Source organism: Gallus gallus, chromosome 1 (assembly GCF_016699485.2).
Source record: "Gallus gallus isolate bGalGal1 chromosome 1, bGalGal1.mat.broiler.GRCg7b, whole genome shotgun sequence".
NCBI classification, from domain to species: Eukaryota; Metazoa; Chordata; class Aves; order Galliformes; family Phasianidae; genus Gallus; species Gallus gallus.
The window spans coordinates 170295250-170315977 of record NC_052532.1 but is presented as its reverse complement, the minus strand read 5'-3'; the positions used below and the strand labels follow the sequence as shown (position 1 = coordinate 170315977).

The window sequence follows — 20728 nt, the reverse complement described above, 5'->3', positions numbered from 1 at the left end:
CACAGAATAGTCTACTTAAGAAAAATTCTTTAATTTTTATTAATTTCAGCGGTCATTTTCTTTTGTATGTTTAAATTCTAAACCAGCTATATACAGTTTAGCTTCTAGATTTCTTCCCTACGGAAATAAAATACGTCAAGGAAAATATTGGGGAAGAAAATCTCAAGAAGGTACCATCATTCTAAATACAACCTATTGTTATTACATGATTAAGATGCTTAATGCTCTGGGTTGGAGTCATAGAGACTGGGAGTTTATACTTGCCATTTCCTTTCTGCTTTTGCGCTTTCTGACAGAAGATGTATCGCTGTGTGGGGAGAGAGTCAGGCCCATAAACTCCTGGTTTCTCTGGGGCAGGTGTGAGTACCAAGCAAGAGAAACAGCTGTCACAAACCAGCTTTCTGCTTCTGTATTTCTCAACTTCCAGTCTTCCCTTAGACGCCCATTGCCTGAGGTACCTCGCATAGATCTTTTCTGTGGCTTGTGGGGAAAATGAAGAAAAGCAGCAGGCCGTAAGGCTCCTGAAGAGATGATACTAGATGGTTAACAGAATAACAACAGTGTGGAACCATCTCCTTTTAGCTGTGTCAAATCCATTATTTTTAGCACCTTCATGAAACACAGAGGAAAACTGCCGTAAAGAAAGCACTGCGTAAAACTTTGCTAGTGACAAAGATAAGAGGACACAATTCTCTGGATCTAAATGAGCATCTGGCAAATCAAAAGCACTATTACTGTAAGGATGTCCACATCGAGCTCATTAATGGTGGGTTCTTAACCATGTCTAAGCTGTGGGAACACTGAAATAGTTCTGAAGATATTTTCAGGCTGTTAAAAAACCTCTCTCCTTTGTTTAATGCCAATTCCACTGCCACAACTATAATGCAGTTGCATACATATTGTCTTTGCCCATAACTTGAATATTTTTTTTTAATTTATTGAAACCAGTCCATTCAGAAAGCTGAAAATTTAAGTGATGTGGATCATAAACATCCACTTACTGCTATTACCATGACAACGCATTTCCAAGTAACGTAACAACTCCACTGGAGTTACAAAAGCTGAGGCTATCAAACTGCATCCAGTCTGAAAACAGGGTGAGGAATACCAAGCAAAAAGACACCTTGTGACTATTAAACATAGGGTGATAGCCTTCTTCTTCCCTTTGATATTGAAAGCACATTAATTTTGGTGTATGAGACACAGAGAAATGCACTGTCTATCCAAAACAGGTTATGGGCTGATGAAGCTAACTGCTGATCTTTCATTAGAAGTACAAGATGAAAAACAAACAACAATTAAAGAATCGAGTCTGGTGGAGTGACAGGAGGCTACTATACACTGTGCTGTATAAAAGAGAGGACAGAGAAAGTGCACCCAAAGTGCAACACAATGAGACAGGAAGGGAGATGGCAAAGAAAGAGAAGGGAGGAAGTCCATATGAACAATGCTTCTATCTGAGATAGTAGCAGAAGACCTGACAAAATGAACACTCTGCTTTCTAGATTCACATAACATATGTTGGTTTCTCCTGCAGCACGTTCTTTCTGCCTCAAAGAAACCAAGGATCTTCTTAGAAAACTTCATCACCTCAGGGAGACGGGGTTATTCTGCACTGTTTCATTCCTTACACCTCAGTACACACCAAAGTCTCTATTCTTATCGCGACAGATGCATCTGTCTGCTTTGTTGCTCCAGACATAAATGAACTGAAAGTGGAGTATGCAATAACCTGTGTTCTGGGTGCTGACTCTCATGGCATGCTGTAAGGGTAGTCTCTCCATTTTCACTCGTGTGCAATCTTCATCTCACTCCTCTTGAAATGAGAAGTTACAAAGCACGTCAAATGGAACTTGAAATGTGAGATAGCCAGCTTAAGACAATTAACGTGTTTCTGACCTAGCGATTCTTATTTCCTTTTGGTTCCACACAAGATGATTCAGCACTTGAAATACCTGAGAACTGTAAAGCGTTGCAATGTTCATCACTGTTGCAGTTGACTCAAAGTAAAAAATGTCAATGTCTGTTGTTGAAAAGGTTCTGCTCTCTGCTCTCATGTTCAACAGTTACATAGCAAATTTACACAAACTACATTAGCTTTGTGTTAAAAATAAATTTGGGTAGAATCTCAAGCCTTCCACCGAATCGTCTCTGCAAAGATGGCCCATCTTTTCAGCAAGAAGCAGCCTGGAGAAAGCAAAAGAGGATTTGCTGCATTACTTGAGGACAACTTGATAATGAAGGTACTGTTAAACACAGTATTGATTCCTTACCTTTCTTTGGCTAAGAGAACAGACATTCCCACCAGCTTTGCAAACTCATCAGCTGTGAGAGAGCCCTTTTCAGATACCTGTCAAAAAACAAACATACTAATAAACAAACTAGGGCATTAAAATAGCAACTCGCTCAGGCCTAGCTTTGTGAAGTAAAAAATTCATAGAATCATAGAATGGCCTGGGTTGAAAAAGACCACAATCATCATCGAGTTTCAACCCCCTGCTATGTGCAGGGTCGCCAACCAGCAGACCAGGCTGCCCAGAGCCACATCCAGCCTGGCTTTGAATGCCTCCAGGGATGGGGCATCCACAGCCTCCTTGGGCAACCTGTTCCAGTGTGTCATCATCCTCTGTGTGAAAAACTTCTTCCTAATATCCAACCTGAACTCCCCGTCTTAGCTTAAAACCATTCCCCCATGTCCTATCACTGTCCACCCTCGTATATGGTCATTTCCCCTCCTGTTTCTATGCTCCCTTCAAGTACTGGAAGGCCACAATGAGGTCTCCCCAGAGCCTTTTGGTAGCAAATCTCCTGTGAAGAAAACTACTTTGCACTTTAAAAAATTAAAAATGAGTCCATGGTATCCTTTCTTTCAGATTTTTTTTAAATACACGGAAAAAATTATTGGAAAAATTAAAGTAGCTCACAGACAGAGGTACACTGTCACAATCAGTACTCATACAGCCTAACTAAGTGATTGTGCAAACAGGAAAGCTTAAAAACACAGCAGGGCACAGCAGGTCATTGATTGAGAAATTCAAGTAATCTCAGAGAGAGGCAGAGAATTTAAGTTGATTTATGATATTGCCACTGACTGTATTAAATCCCCAAACCTTGGTCTTCCACCTTACATTGTGGCCTACTAGTGGGATCACATTCACACAACAAAAGATTCAGTCTTGGGCTCAAAGCTTTGGTCCCATTGTCCCAGTGATGTTAGTTAATATATGCTACAGTGAAACATTCTCACACAGGTTGGCACGTGGACATTTGAAATACAAAATATCAAGTCCAGGCTTGTTACTGCATCAAATTTCCCATGTTAACATATGCTGTGTTAGCCTACAAATTAAAAATTCTTCCATTTTTTCACTTCTTCAGATACAAGCAAACTTGTAAATCCAGATGCAGTTGCCATTTCCTGCTTCCTACATAACCCAGGTGGAAAAGGGTTCATTCTGCATCATCCTCAGCAGGATGATGAGCAGTAGTTTCCCTTCAGCAGGAACTCCAATTAAATTAGGCCTACCTTGAGATTATATGACTAAATTTAGGTAATGAAAGTCAGTTATACAATTGAATATGGCACACGGGTAATTAACTATTTTTCCCTCGCCAAATCACTGCTCTCATCAAGAGTGACTTCCCCTTCCACTTCCACGTCTTCTCGTCTTCAGCACTCATTCGAAACCCATCCCTCTCCTGTTTGAAACCCTGACTTCCTTTCACTTTTTCTCAGAAGTTTCACGTTACTGCACATTATACATTAAGCAAAGGGTGCTTTTAGACAGAGTTCTCATCTCTTCCTTTTCCCTTATGGGCAAGCCTTCCTCATTCAAAGCCTCTCCCTTACATTCTTCTATGAAATCAAAGCCCCATTTTATGAAAATAAAATAAAAAGGCACCTCAGTAATAAATCCACCTCAGTAATAAATCCACCATCTGTTGCTTTGCATGGTTGACATCATTTCTTATGAAAAGGCTTCTCCTTTCTTTTCAAAGCGATAAGCCCTCTTACTGAAGGTAGCACATGAAAAAGAAGCGGACTAGGTATCTTTTTGGTAAACATAAGAAAAACAGGAAGGATGAACATATATTGGAAGATGTGTTTTAATTGTGATAATTTTAGAAGGTATTTCTTAGACAGGTATATACATCTTCTGAATCTATTTTGTTGTTGTTGTTGTTGAGAGATATACAGTACCAATGATACAAAACCAGACTGAAGAATCCACATGATGTATCAAGTGGGAAGGTGCCTGGATAGGGACAGCTCTTTTTGTTTGTTTGCCAAAGTCAAAGTCTCTTTGGACCCTCTGGATACACTGAATCAGTGTATTCTGGTCTAGTACCAGATCTGGAGGTTGGCGGCCCTGTCTGTGGCAAGGAGGTTGGAACATTATGACCCTTGGGGTCCCTTCCAACCCAAGCCATTCTGTGATTCTATGAATCAGCCTTTGTGCAGCACTGTGGAAAAACAAAAATTGAGGTCCCACTAGAAAATGTGCAGGAAAAATGCAGCAATTTAATCGAATAGCAGCACTTTGAACAGTCAAGAGGTAGCCAGATCAGGATCATCTGCCACATTCAGCAATTCATCTAACTTTGTTCCTCCTCGATGAAGCTACTTTAATTCTCTGTGTACCACTTTCCACATGAGCACTCTTCACAGCCAACTCAGAACAAGCTGTTCTAAATACAAAGTGCTATTTTACAAAGTAAGCCCAAATCAAACAACTGCCTGTCTCAACATTTAAGAACTATTTTCACTACCTTCAAGCACATTGTGTACAGCAACTGAAGTCCTCTGTTGCTAAATTGTTTAATATATGCCGTGAATTTCAGTCCTACAGTGCAAAGATTTGGAGGAAGGTTAAAGGTTAATGAATTTTGAAAAGAGATGGAAAAATGCTCTATTGTTTATGGAGAAAGCAATGATCAAGATTATTGCCTGCATCGTAATTTGAAGATGAGAAGTGCCATTTAAGTATTATTAGAAGATTTTAGAAGTGGAATATTTTGTAGTTTAATGCCTCAAAAGGAAATCCTGTACTTCACATTTTTATACCTAATGTGTTTAAATTTCCCCAGCACAATCTGAAGGAAATGAAGTTCACTTACTGTCTCTAAAGCAGAAGCAACCATTTCCTCTTCATTGTGAGACTGGAGCTCAATCACCATCACACCGCTGTCAAATATTTGAAGCCTGAAATCAGAAGAGAGGGTCAAAGTAACCAAAAACCCCACGCACATCACTGATGGCCATGCATCTGATACAGCCACAATGACAACTGCATTACAAAATGAGAAAAGGGAAGACTGTAAAATGAACTTCAAATTAAAAGCATCCTAGGAATATAGAGAGATTGGAAAACACAGAGCATATGCTTGGGCTTAGAAAAGCCATTTTCCCAACGTGGGGGAAAAGAAAAGGTTGAAAGTGAGAAGAATTTTGCCTTCCTAGCAGGCAAAGCAAAACGTGGTTAGAATTCATATTTAAATGTAGAGTGGATGTTGGTGCATACAGCAGCACCTGGATGACTTTGTTTAAAACAGAAGTTCCATACGTAAAATACAAAGTCAGCTAAGCACCATGCCCTGACTTATGAGCACCATGTTTTATAAACACATCTGCTGTACATCTCTTACCGTAGTGGTAATTTCAGCGGCTCCAGCATCTTACAAGCATTTACTAAATCTTCTGGCGAGAGCAACTAAAAATAGTAAAACACATTTATTTACAGCATGCATTTCCAGTGCCAGCGTAGCACCAAAACAAACAGTTGCTACAATGACAGTTAGAATATAGACCAGATTACTTAATTTTATTCTTTTTTTTCCCCTTCATATTGTCCCATCTCTTCTACACTCCTTCCTGTTCCCTTACTGCTTTGTTTTTTCCCATACTACTCATTCTTACCCTGTTTACTGAGAGAATTATGCATTTTGGAAAAAAAAAATCCTCATTCTTTAGTATTCCCTGGTCTCAGTTTTCTATCCAGACAAAGGTGGGTTTTCCCCTCTATATGGTACTATGAAAAGCAGCATACATTACTATACTATTAAGTATAGAGGATATATAAACATTACGTGGAAGAAGGAGAAAGGAAAAAGGTAAAAACCCCTGGTTTTAATAAAGAGTTGATCACTTCACACTGTTACGTAGAGTGAGCAATTGGTAGGGAATACTTTCACACTTCTTCTTGAATTACCTTAGCAAGGATGTGCACTTTATTAAAAAACAAAAAAAAAAAAACAAAAAAAAAAAACCTAAGAAAAACTAAGGAAAACTAAGCAAAAAGGGGGGAATGGTTTTAAACTAAGATGGGGGAGGTTTAGGTTAGATATTAGGAGGAAGTTTTTCACCCAGAGGGTGGTGACGCACTGGAACAGGTTGCCCAAGGAGGCTGTGGGTGCCCCATCCCTGGAGGCATTCAAGGCCAGGCTGGATGTGGCTCTGGGCAGCCTGGTCTGCTGGTTGGCGACCCTGCACATAGCAGGGGGTTGAAACTCAATGGTCATTGTGGTCATTTTCAACCCAGGCCATTCTATGATTCTATGATGATTCTAGGAAAACCAACTTCTCACCTCTAATCCTCGTGCACGGTTTACCAGACAGTACACTTCTGTAAGTGACATGATTCCTCCTCTCTCCTGTGTAAGCACAAGACTGGTAAGAGAAATAGTATTAATCTAGTAAACACAGTATCTTAATTTGCATGTGACTGTTTGAACAGCTAAAGCAGAGAAGCTAATCGTGGCCTTTAATGAAAAAGCTACCCTGCCAATACCACCTATCTCTAGCACTAGAGATAACTTGTTAGCAACCTTTGTCCAACCATTTTAAAATGTAAAAAAAATGATACAACACCCAAAGATTGAGACCTAATTTTATTTTAAAGTCAAAGGAAGAAGGAATTTAGATATATTGAATTTATCAATCGATTTCCATTTTTCAGGCAGCATGTCTGATCACAACAGGTGGCACATTTCTTAAACAAAACATTCCATACACTTCTTAGGAGACATAGATGTAGAAGTTTCAAAAGAGAATAATGATTTCTAGCAAGAATCCAGAACTCCCTAAGAGCTTCAGGTAAACTAAAATATGAGATATTAATTGATAGAGAGTAAGTATGTAATACTTAAACAGTTTAATGAAAATATACTTATATATTCAAAGCTTGTACTGTTTTTCTTTCTAAAATATGTCATATTCTGTGGCAAGGAATGAATACAGAAATCTTCAAATAGCAGAAAGGCCGCTAATGTGATCTACCAAATATCACCAATAGTTCATGAATTGGAAGCTGAGATACCATTTCTCCAGAAAACTATTCTTACACTTCACATTTACATTTTCTTTCTTGGAAACACTTACGTAAGCAGTGAGTAAGAGACTGTGCTGCTCCATTAGGAACTTCACGCAGAGGCACAGTGACACAGCCAGAGCACGCTTCCATGAAAGCTCAGCACCACAAAGAAAACACTGATGCAAAATTAGGTACATTACCTCTAATGGTGTCTGCAGCATTCCAGCCAGTTGCTTTGCCAGCTGCATGTGGTAATGAGTACCAGATCCGTGTGTTTCCCTAGTAACTGGATTGGCTATGCCCATACTCAGCAGATAGGATTTGAACCTAATAGTCTAAACAAATAAATCCATTAAGAGTGTATCAGCTATTGAATGACTCTCATTTTTAAAGGACTTTCACTTCATTACTACAAGACAGTTTTGGTGAATAAATCCAAACAGTTTACTACCAATAAAGTCAATTACTAGCAAAGTGAGAGCAAGAATAATACAGAACAGAAAACTGTCATCATCCGCCATACAAAGGCAGTAAAATCTACGCTTTTAAGAAAGGGCCAAAAGAAAAGTTAACACCAAACTCTTAAGTCTTTTTAACTAGATTTAAAGCAAACAGAAGAACTCAAAGTATTCTTTACGGAACTTGTTTTATTAAAAGGATAGCTTTTGCTTTACACAGGGACATTTCTGTTGATTCTAAAAACAAAATTAATTTACCTCATCCTCCGTGATGTCACCTTGTTTTTCTTTAATCTTATTAGCAATGGACTTGGATAACTCCACCATTTCCTTGGCCTATCAAGAAAGACCCACAGATAAATCAATTTGCAGGTCATCAGGGAAAACTTGCTTAAAACTGAGAAAACAAGCATAAATCTACTTGAATAAATGACACGTGCCATACCTTCTCCATTAGCTTACTAAGGTCCTCAAAAGCCTGAAAAGACAAACAAGACATTTCAGATCAGTACAATTACAGCATTCATCTTCACAGATACAGTGAGCCACCTCGGCATACCTATTCAAGCTAATTGTAAAAGCTGCTACTCCTTTACATTAGTAAGTTATATTGTGACATATTATAGACAGTTGATGGCTTTATGAAAACTGTTTCATACAAGTCTACAAAGAAAAACCATACGATCCATAAACAACAAGGAACGAAGGAAGAATCAAACAATGGTGCACTTTTCTAGCATGAATGCTAGTTCAATATGGTCTCCGAAGACCATACAATGGGAAGGAACACTGAGAGACTGAGACCCAAGAAAGATTAAACAGACCAAGTTAATTATGCTCTCCTGAATGCTGGGGGAACATTTCTTGGTGGTGAGGGCTGGTTTTCCTCAACCAAGTGAGTTAACGCTCACTCAAGAAGATCTATTGCTTCTGGACAGCAGCAAGCCAGCTGTAATGCTACAGAAGCATTCTTCCTGACAACACAATTTTACTTTATTGAGTGGGTGCTTCTAAGTTAGTAAGAAAGACTGCAGTTACTTGAAAATGAGCAAGGAAGGTGGTATGCACTTTGATAGATATGCTTAACCAAAGAGACAAAATCCCTGAAACTGTGTGTCAACACCTTTTCATTTAAGTATCTCACACAACAGAACAGTGGTGCTCCCATAATTAACACAAAACAGTTAAAAAGAACGTAATAATATCCATGAGACAAAGGATCAGATTTATATAAATTAAGATTTAAAAAATAGATTAAAATCTTTTGAAAACTCTGGTTGTTGGACCTAAAAAGCACAATACATGCTAAGGCAGGTAAATCCTTGTTTGTACAGTTTTTTTTCTCCAGTCTGAGAAGCTTTATTGCTGTCACAAAAGCAAGTAATAAGTGGGACATACAACAGAGGGCCATGATTACATCAAGTCTATTAGGCTTAGTAAACTGCTATGGTTTCAAGTACAATAATTCTGCATTTTCAGGCTTAAATAAAAAGATTCACGTATTTCGACCATAAAGAAACAAAAAGTTGGTAAATATATATTTAAAAGTAACAAATTTCTGCCAGCCTTAGCAACATACACGCAGCCTTTGGCACATCTATCTAAATACATATGACAACATGCCTGGGTAATGAACCTTTTCAAACCACCTTTATTGGCCAACTGGTGTGAGAAACATTCCAGAGCCTCCTCCATTAATGCCTGCCTAAAAGCAGCAGCCAGTAATTCCAGCCACAAAGAAAGATCATTCAGCTACGGTATAGCAAATGACCACAGATATATCTTGCCCATAGTTTCTAAGCATCGCTTCTATGCTGCTTCCTATCTTCCAAGTAATACCCCTCTAGAAAGAAGAATTTTAGCAGAACTTATGCAGGAAGACTGAATTGTTTCCATCTACAAATATTTATACACCTGACTTAGAAGCTTATTGGCCTGAGACTCCATATACACAGAGGAGAGAGATGTCTCCAAGAAGGGATGCTTTTTTTTTCCACCCAAACCTCTCTTAATGGTACAAGTGACTCCACCTAACATAGAAGTTCAGCCTCTTAACACTTGGTAACTCAGCTAGGTATCCAAAATTAAGTGGAATATTTCTTCTTGATAGGACAAGGGGGAATGGTTTTAAGCTAAGATGGGGAAGGTTTAGCTTAGATAGTAGGAGGAAGTTTTTCACCCAGAGGGTGGTGACGCACTGGAACAGGTTGCCCAAGGAGGCTGTGGATGCCCCATCCCTGGAAGCATTCAAGGCCAGGCTGGATGTGGCTCTGGGCAGCCTGGTCTGGTGGTTGGCGACCCTGCACATAGCAGGGGGGTTGAAACTCGATGATCATTGTGGTCCTTTTCAACCCAGGCCATTCTATGATGATTCTATGATTCTTGCTTCCTAATCTGCCAAATTCAATTGCTTACAGTAGAATTTTCAATCTTTGGTGTAATTTAAGTCCTTCTACTGTACTTGTATGATATCAACAACATTTTCTAACAAGGCTTTTCCCAGCTTATTTCTCATCTCTATATCCTGCATGAAAACACTGTACATCAAAAGAACCCTTGTTTTAGCTAAGTAAACAGTATGATGTGTGTAACTCCTCCTCTGCCTGACTCACCGAGGGCAGGCCTGGAAACAAAGGGGAATGTGCACACACCTAACAGGAACTTCCTCAGATAAACAAAAGGCTAAAGAACTGGATTCTTATCAGCAGTGAACAGCAGATGCAGGAAGCCTTTTTCTGGAAGCCAGGGCACCATTTTTTAAATTAAGTCATCTATAGCATTTAAAGCTGGAGGAAGGCAGGAATTCACAAGTCATGATTTTCCTCCGTTCATGAAACACTTACAAATGGATTTCTTCTGCTCTCTGAAAAAGCTACAAACGGAAAAAATAACCAGACAATACCTTTTGAACTACACACACACACACACATATAACCACAGTGCCTTTTCAACTGCACATAGAATTTCATTCACTACATTCTTCATAAAAGAAGAAAGAAATTGTAGCAGTATCAGAAACAGCATGCTGCCTACAAGCTGCTATGTAACTCTACATAGCAGAATATGCAGCATGCTTTTTACTGGGGCACACTGAATCCCGTACCACTTTGCCATTCAAATCAATCTGGTGTAGACAGTTCATGAGTACTCCCACATCATCTGCCCAGAGAGGCTGTGGATGCCCCGTCCCTGGAGGTGTTCAAGGCCACGTTGGATGGGGTGCTGGGCAGCCTGGTCTAGTATTAAATGTGGAGGTTGGCGGCCCTGTCTGTGGCAGAGGGGTTGGAGATTCATGATGCCTGAGGCCCCTTCCAACCCGGGCCATTCTGTGATTCTGTCAATCTGTGTATCAGTCTCTATTACCTGACAGAACCAGATCACTTCAGAGGATATTACTCCCAATACATCTGAAAGATCTCCAGTGAAGAAACAAATTGATTCTGCTGTCCATCAGCATTGACATTTGAAAGTCAACTACTGCACTGTTCCTGGGAAAAGGGACAGTATCCATCCTGCCAACATACCTTGCACAGATACCTGTAACTTGCTGGAGCCTGGACAATTATGGCACTGTAATTACAAGTTTAAGTCTAACATTTAAAAAATGAGCATCCATGTGATGAAAACGTAACTGCACCACGATTACATGCAGCTAGATCAGCATGTTTGTCTAAATACATATTACGTTTTCAATTGAAACCAAAACTAGCTGTACAAAGAGGGAAAATACACTTGTAACCTTCTCTTTCTGTAGAAGTCTCTGCATTCTGCTTCTCTTGATGGAAAGTCATTGAACTCAGATTTGTAATTCCATCAAAATAAATCTTATAAATACACAGAAGCAGATCTGAAGAACTGCCTTCTTGAAAGGAACTGTTTACATGAAGTACCCTTATAAATATTGAAAAGGCAGTTAAAAGAAATAAATAATTGTAAAATATACGCTCTTAATCAATTCAGACGTCTCAACAAAAGGAATAAACAGTCTCAGCTGCCCCTGAAAGAAAGTGTGAATGAACAAAAATAGCTCATACAGATGGCTGACCTTGAAACTTCAGTAGTATTTACCTCGGAAATGTTTTTGTCAGTCTCTTTTCTTTTTGCCTCCAGTTTCCTTTCGATCCCTACAATTCCTACAGCCCTTATTCTTCCTGCCTGGAAAAGAAAATAAAGCAAGCAATCAAAATAGGAAATGCTAAGTTTTCTCATCCACCTCAGCATGAAAAATCTTGTATCAGAACACACACAAAGTTCCTCCAAATAGCCAATAACATACATGCAATAATTCATATATTTCTTTACAGTACTTTTAAAATCAATGTCAAAAAATAAATGTGTATAAAGCAAGTATAAGCCTGCTGTCGTATGGGCAGATAAAGGATATTATACTGAAGCTATTAACATGAATATGCTTAACAGCCTGGTCTAGACGGAACGTTCCAGTTTATCCCAATTACAGTCTCCTGAATCCATGTGAACATCTACAGTACAGAACAATGCAAATACATGAGTGCATCTAAACACAATTACCTCAAGAAATCTGTGTTCTACATAGTCATATGTATAATATATTCACATACAGTTGCAATATACACACGTTTATCAGAGTTCTTAACCTAGAAGTACGCAGACAGATAAAAAAGACAATCTAATTGATTAGGATATCCTCCAGAACAACTGCCCAATTAGAATATAAATATAAATCAGATCCATACGGTTTCTAAACAGTTACGTAAAATTTATGTGTTACATATCTGACTTCTGGCCACAAAAAACAGAAAAGAGATGGCCAAAAACCTTTTAGCTTTATCAAGTCCCTCATGCTGGATGTGCTATTACAGAACTGAGCTCACCATCAACTACCCAAGTCAGAGCACACTTAAGGAAGACGGGCCAAAGGCAGATGCAGTATATGGAAACAGCACTTGTGGAAACAAAATTACACGAAGGCTCTGAATTCAAACTAAACAAAGCAACATGAGACATACAGGAGAATGCCAGAAGCTCTGCTCCTACCTGTGGATCCTTGTTAACCTGAATGGTCTGTCCAGCAGGCATGTTTTCCCATCTCCTTTGTGTAATTTCTTCTGAGAATCGTCTAAAGAACTGCAAACATTTAGGAGTGACAACGGATGTTTCATAAAACATGCAGAGTATGTCTGGTTATTTTAGCTTCTTGGCCAACGAATCAAATGTCACTATAAGAAGAAGCGTGGTAACACCTACACATTCACAGCACAACATTCTTTTCCAATCTTCAAAAATACACGTGGTAGAGAAGGAACTACCAGTCAAACTACCACGACTACTTCTGTTGTAAAATACTTTCTGAGATATTCAAAACGTTCCAAAACACACTGAAGTTAATAATGGCAAGGATTGCTCATACACCTGCTTTTAAAAGGAAGGGAAATCGATCGATATAATTACTAACAACCTGTTAATTGAATAGTATAAAGACAACCATGTAGACTTATTTGTTTAATGCTAATACCAGGAGGTGGCATTAGTTGATCAGTTAACTTTAAGCATCCTGCTCACAAAGAAATGACAGTGGGTCTGATGAAACATATAGCAGCACGTTAGATACAGATACAGAAGACACTTGATTTGAGCTGCTTGATTTCCATTCAGTGGAGAGGTACAAAGAAACACCTTTTACTCTACTAACAGCAATAGATTGCAGGGTCATCATTTTGGAAACTAATGTGTTCCATTTAAAAAATAATACAGGAAGAATAAGATGTTATTAAATCTACCAAAAAGAGGATAAAGTCTCATAGCACCTCCTGACATTTTTGGGACTCTATTTAATCAAAGCACAGAACCCTGAATGCTCACAGTGTTTGCTTTAAAAAAGGATGTACTGAAAAAGCTCCACCTCAAAAGTCAACACAGAAAGATCGTGGAAAGTTATCACTATCACAGCAAGAGGAGAAAGGCATGTCCAAAGCTCTGACATACTGGGCTTGCATGGTACAAAACTTACCTCAATTTGCCCATGCTCTTTGAAAGAAAGTTTTATGTAGGAGTATTTGCTGCTTTGGAATGGGCCAGGCTCTTTGTTTGGAGAAGCAGGATGAAGATGAGCTACTATTTTGGCACTAAGAAAAAGTTAAAGGAAAGAGAAAATACAGCTTTTTTTATTAAATAATAATAAAAAAAACCCTTTTCCTACAATCAAAGTTATCTGTTTATTCAAAACATGCACTAGTTTTATCTCATTTCAGAACTAAAGTACATCAAATAATGCTTTACGTTTGTGCAGCAACATATACATGTTTTGCAACCACATATATTTTTTGTGTGCATCTTGCATAAAAGCCACTACAACCTCTAAAACAATAACATCTCACAAGTTTCAAATGCATCTGTCATAATATTTAAAAATCAAATGCAACAGATCTTAAGACTTCAAGCAATTATTTCTGACAATGTTAGTTAAGGTAAAAACTAATAGTCAAGCAGTACATTTGATTTGGCTTTTGACTTGCAGTGATGACTGTCAAAACACACTAACTCTGCCACGGGAAAACAGAAGATCTCAATACTGTGTTTAATCTGTCTGCTTTCATGCGTCACTTCTAATTGCTGCATGTGAGTTTGTCCAAAATCAACATTGAAAGGTAACGTGCATGGAAATAACAGTCTAAAATGACACCTACCACCAAAACAAACCTTGAGATAGCATTATTTTAGGAATATACCAGGCCACACTCACAGCATGGGGGACAAGTCTGCCATTCCCATTTCATTTTACTAATAGTTTTTTTGATAGATCTTTATTTGCTTTCTTCAGCACAAGGGAACTACCTGATCTCATCTGGGCACCCCCAGGATATTCCCTTATTCTATTCATCTGACTGCATCTATTCATCTGGCTGCAAGCACACATCACTGCACAATTTCTCCATTTAATCTTTTCAAACTTCTTCAAATTTAATCTTGTCAAACTTCTTTGTATACATACCACACCAAATTTGTTACCTAACTGAGGGGAAACACCAGCTCCTTCTATCCCTCACCAGCATTCCCAAGCTCAGATTCAATCATATATTCATATAAAGTAAGACAATATGGGATTTGGCAGGGTCTCTATTCCTTACCACTTCTGTGACATAAATGACTAAAATTAGCTTTCAAATTTAGATTCAGCAACAGCACTGTGGTATTGATGACTAATCAATGAAAACGGCAAGCTGGAACACATACTTCAGTGCTTACAAGATGATTTAATCATTTGCATCAAACACCACTTTGCCATGACTTGCTTATGCACTTGGTCTTAAGTGAGGAATGCTGGGCTCTGTGGCTGTCAATGTGGAAACACAGGTTACAAACTGAACCTACCATGGATAATTAAGTAATCTTGGATTTGTCACATAACACACATGCAGTTAACTATGAGTGTGAGAAAACCAAAATGTTTATCATAGGATCATAACAAAATCATGGAATAGCTTAGGTTGGAAGGGACTTTAAAGCCCACTCAGTTCCAACCCCCTGCCATGGGCAGTGCCACCCAGCAGCTCAGGCTGCCCAGGGCCCCATCCAACCTGGCCTCAAGTGCCCCCAGGGATGGGGCACCCACAGCTTCTCTGGGCAGCTGTGCCATTGCCTCACCACCTCTCTGAAAAGTTTCCTCCCAGCACCTAATCTAAATCTCCCCTCTTTTAGCTTAAAGCCCTTCTCCCTTGTCCTATCACTATCTACCTGTGTAAAAAGTTTTTTATCACCTTACCTTTTTCCTATCCCAGCTGCTTGCTCTTCAATAAAGACGACTTGAGACAGAGGTATAGCAATGCAGCATTCCTGGAATTATCGATGGAAACACAAAAGAAATTAAAGTCATATCCTGACTATTCATTCTTTTAAACCATTTATTCTCTTTTCCCATTTCATAAACAGTACAGATTTCTACAGGTGCTGTCAGAGGCACTTCAGATGAAATACAGTGTTAACAACAGAAACAATCTGTTAGAGAGAAATAAGAATACAAACATACAGATTTGAAGGTGAGTTCCAGATAACCAGAACAAATCTAAGTGTAGGGCACTTCGGGCTAATTTATAAAACCTCAACTGAACAAAGCTTTAGGATCTAAGTACAAGACATGAACACTAAAATTTCCACACTGCTGAAGCTTATCCCTGTAAGTGCATAATGCCAATGGGTTCTTAAAATGTTTGGATTGATGTCAGTTGGAAAGCCAAAGCACTGCACAAAACCACCAGCCTTCTCAGTGATGAATGTCTAAAAGCTGGATTACCTTTTGAGCAGTGATACACCAATTAGGGATGCCTCCATCTATCCACCCTCACAGGCTTAATGTCAACACGCATTTTTTGAGCTGTGCTTTAGTCAAATCGAAGCAGAGCAAGAAACAGGACTGTACCTATCTGTGGGAAACTAATCTAAACTCTTTATTTATGTATTTGAGACAGAAGTTGCTGAAGGGAACGATTCAAAGCATCCAATTATGTGACCGGTCTTGTTTTGGTGAATATCCTTTACTGAATATCCTCTTTGACACAATAGCTGGGTGATCAATGGTTACTCAGAATGCAGGAAACCTTACAGTCCCTCTTTGAAGTTTTCTCTTCCATCAGCCACAAAGGTGTCCCTAACACCAGCTTATAATGAATACTGGTATGAGGTCCTCTCAGTCCCTGTTACCAAAACTGCTCTTTGCATGGAATGATTAAATCCATATTAAATTGGAGCTTATAAGCATACGGGGAGGAATTCCTACTAATGAATTAATCTCTCACAGGGGGAAAAAAAAAAAGCATGGCTTTTACTTCCTGCTTTTAGACTATTTTGATTCTTTTCTGGCTCCAGATTTTACAGCCAATGTACAGAACAGTTATGTTTGTAAAATGCCCACATAAATATAGGCAAAAAGAGAAAATAAAACCCACAAAGATTTTGAAAACAACAGAAGAGAAGAAAGTCAAATTTCATATAACTATATATAATATGTAGATTTTTTAAACAATACATTAATTGAGTTCACAGCTGCAAAGCTATGAATTTAATCTAAGCACAAAGACTTCACTCCTTCCTGGTGAGAGAAGCAAGAAAAACTGATACCAAAAGAGCAGTGAATTAAAAGGTCTGTGGGGATATGAGGACAATGTGTTCATTTGGATATATTTTTCTACTATTTAGTGTTGAAATTATGTATGATATTGCAATTTGTAACGTTTTGCAAATCTAGCTATGTAACAAACTTAAAAGAATTACATCATTTTCTCCTTTGGAAATCACTATTTCCTGTACTGTTTAACTGCAGATGGTATGTAAGGACAACTGCTATAAAATACAAGTGTTTCTGGAACAAGTTTTGCTACTTCAGCCCTACAAGAAGTAGTCCATTATTACTAAAGTTTGTTGACACAACAAAAGGGAATCTCCTGAAGTAAGGTAAGACAGCCAAGGTTTCTAAAGTTCATGTATCACAGACCAAAATGAATACGAAAGGCCATTGGGCTATTCATGTTTCACTCCTAAGAGCTTGGGAAAGAAACAGCTTCATTTACCACAGTAAAAGTGGTAGTTTTATAAGCTACCACTGTATCACTTATAAAGTTATAGATCTAAGAAAGAAAACAAAAACTTAGCTCTTTTGAGACAGAAGTAACCTATGCTAGATCAGACATGGGTAATATCTACCAATCTGCTGCCATATGTTTCTGCCTCCTCTCTTAATCAGACCTTGGAGTCTATCAGAATCTTTGCTGAGTTTAATTGTTAGAACTGTTTTCTTATTCTTCAAGTTTCTTCTCTGCTTTTTAGCAAATTCCATGATCTCTGGAGAGTACAAGGAACCACGTGGTTTAGGTTGCATGGGGAGAAGAAACAAATGCCATCTTTTTGTTGAGGAGAAAAAGGGGATCTGAAAAGTTGTTAGACTTGCTGAAGCTGTCACATACAGTGTTACTCCAGGCAAACTGAAAGCCTGACTGAGAAGATAAGAAGCAATGCATATTGCCTTACATGCCCGCCTGTCACAAAAAGATGCTGATGAAGAAGTCAGGGGGGTGAATTACAGTGACAGTTCAACACAGGTAAATTAACTCACATTGGCTGTGCCAAATAATAATAATAATAATAATAATAATAATAATTACAGAATGGCTTGTGATTTAGGCAATCAGCTCCTGACTTAATAGTAAACCCCAGCTGGGACTGAATAAAGCATTTTGAAAAACTTCAACTAAAAATAGTTCTGCTGTTCCTCACCAATCCCCACAGAAAAATATATGTACGTATTTATAACATATATATATATGTAGCTTATATGTAAGTTATACATGGAAACCCTGCCTGTGGCAGGGGGGTTGGAACTTGATGATTGAGGTGCCCTCCAACCCAGGCCATTCTATGATTCTATGATATACATATATAAGTTGCTTTGACGAATTCAGATCATCGTTGGTGATCTGACATCCTTACATGTCATGAAGGCTTCGAGTAGCTTACCACTGTGGAGCAAGAACGTGATAATTGGTGGGGAATAGCCACTAAGTATGAGAGGTGCTTCAGCTACCCTTGCTAAAAGCTAGCCCAGTGGACTAAAACTCACTTTCAAAGAGCTGTTATGTGCATGTGGCTTCTGAGGCTAAATTTTCTAAAATATTGTGTCTAAAACAAAAAGAATTCAACCCGGTTCTGAGAAAGACATCTTCAGTTGCAACTAAGTTGGTGCACATTATTATAGTCTATCTTTAGAGCGTATTACACTTCCATAATCTTTCTCACCCATTCATAGCCTATAATCTCAGGACCTGATGCAAAGCACTCAGCAGCAGCATCACACTATAGTTTCAACAGTGCTGCTTAACCTCTGATCTGATTCTCCACAGTAGTACAGGCAAATGGTTTGGCTCACTGGTTCAGCACAGCAACAGTCAGCTGGAAGGATAAGGCCTGTACAACATAATACTGCCACCAAATGCTGACTAATATCATGGCCTGGTACTACATGCTGGGACCAGAAGATGGGGAAGCTTGGACTTAGAAACATACTGAGGAAGAAAAGGTCTTGCTAAATAAGGAGCATGGAAGGGGCATTCAGGTTACAGTTAGAGTGACATTTTCACCTTCATTGTCAAAACTAACTTTCTAGTACATGATGCCAGACCCTTCCTTCTCTATTTGTGTACCACAGAAAAGGAAAAATTATATGATTTCCTTCTCCCCATCCTCGTCTCTGCACAATCATTTTTTTAAAGCAGAATTGGGTGAAAGAATATTCCTTGTACACAACCTTCTCTGAACCTAACTTCTGTGAAACAAAATGTTGGCTACATGTGTAAGACAAAGCATACACAGACAAAGCTGTGGTGGTGAGGCACTGGAACAGGTCACCTAGAGATGCGGTTGATGCCCCAGCTCTGGAGACTTGCAAGGCAGGGCTGCACCAGGCCCTGGGCAACATGACTGAGCTGTGGATGTCTCTGTTCACTGCAGGTGAGTTGAACTAGATGACCTTTAAAGGTCCCTTCCACCTCTAAGGATTCCATGATTTCTTTTTTATTTGCAAACTCCAGCTGGCTTGGTATGAAATTTAGAAGTGAGTGACATGCAAGAGACAAAAGTGGGACTTACATGATTCTTCTGATCCCTCCATATCAATCTGTGCGTGCTAAGCAGTAGTACTCCACTATCAAATTTCACCTAAGCAGGGAAAATAAAACAGATCAACAACAAATTTAACCACTAAGTTGCATAAATAAATCATAACATCATTAAGGTTAAAAAAGACCTCTAAGATCATCAAGTCAAACTGTATACCCATCACCACAACACTCAACTTGGAAACATTACACATCAGCACAACATTGGAATAAGACAGAACAAGCCAATATTTTGAGGGTGCTCTTAGTTTATTTTCTTCCCGAGTACAGAATCAATTAAGTTCATGGGAAAAAAAAATGGGGAAAACCAGTATAAAAGGATTAGATGTATATACACAAACTTCCTTTTGAAATGCATGAATGTACTCTCAGGATTTCCTGAGAGATCCTCCCTCCACATGCCGTGCAAGATACACAAACTGCTAACTATCCCACTGTTAAAAGGGCTATTGGCTTTTGTTTACTGATAAAGAAAGTAGAAGTTCTACAGAAACACAAAGTAACCTAATGAGAACGTGCTGCAGACAGAAGTCTTCAGGCCTACCAAACAGAAGTGATCTTTCTATCCATTTTATTGTTGAAGAAATATTTTATTTATCGGTAAGCAACCAGGATTGGGAAAATCTGTGTTAGCAAATTGCTTCCTGCTTGTAAAACTCGAAGGAAGCTTTTAAAGCTTCTTACAAGGGTATGCAGCCATTCTGGTGGAGAAAAACAGGGAGACCAAGAGCCGCGGCACCGGCACAGGCTGCCTGGGGAGGAGGCGGAGTCACTGCCCCTGGAGGTGGATGCGGCACAGAGGGACCCGGTCAGCGGGCACGGTGGGAACGGGCTGGCGGTTGGACGAGATGACCTTAGAGCTCTTTTCCAACCTTAATGATTCTGTGATTCGCAGAGCCAAGCCCTGTCAGACCTCGCAGCAACGCGTGCGGGGCGCGCTGCGGCTCCGCCTCACACTTCTCCTCAGCTACGTCCCCTCACGCCCGCCCGTTCCCCCCTCGGCCCGGAACCCACAGCAGCACCCCGCGTTCTCCCAGCTCCCCCGCCCACGCCCCAGCCGGCACTCCAGGCCTGGCCGCGCCGCCAGCCGCTCCCGTCACCTTCTCCTCCCCGTCGTAGAGGCGCACGCCGCGCTGCTGGAGCACCAGCGTCTCTCCCAGCTCCAGCAGCCCGCTGGTCCAGGAGAACCGATCCATGGCGGTCCAGGCGGAACTCTCCGTTCCCTAGGAGAGACCAGGCCGCAGCCACCGCTCTCGTCCGGCAGGCAGCGGGCGAGCAGGGCCCTGCCCCAACCGCTCCAGCCACGGCGGCGCGGCGC

At 39.7% G+C, this 20728-nt stretch overlaps 1 protein-coding gene across 1 annotated transcript; it reads right to left on the bottom strand.

Moving 5' to 3' along the window:
• Positions 1-15: 15 nt before the first annotated feature.
• Positions 16-20700, bottom strand: VPS36 (vacuolar protein sorting 36 homolog). Its single transcript, XM_417077.8, has 14 exons — positions 20511-20700; positions 19382-19450; positions 15510-15580; positions 13758-13872; positions 12785-12874; positions 11837-11923; positions 8214-8246; positions 8027-8104; positions 7511-7645; positions 6586-6651; positions 5647-5711; positions 5119-5203; positions 2274-2350; positions 16-2187 (listed from the first exon to the last, which is right to left on the bottom strand). The coding sequence occupies exons 1-14, from the start codon at positions 20604-20606 to the stop codon at positions 2094-2096; spliced, it is 1161 nt and encodes a 386-aa protein (XP_417077.3). The 5' UTR covers positions 20607-20700; the 3' UTR covers positions 16-2093.
• Positions 20701-20728: the final 28 nt, after the last annotated feature.

Coding starts and splice junctions, on each gene's coding strand:
- VPS36 (XM_417077.8), bottom strand. CDS start 20,606: ATGGATCGGTTCTCCTGGACCAGCGGGCTGCTGGAGCTGGGAGAGACG. Junction 8,105..8,213: donor TTAGTAAGCTAATGGAGAAG/GTATGGCACGTG, acceptor CTTTCTTGATAG/GCCAAGGAAATGGTGGAGTT. Junction 7,646..8,026: donor GTGACATCACGGAGGATGAG/GTAAATTAATTT, acceptor TTATTTGTTTAG/ACTATTAGGTTCAAATCCTA.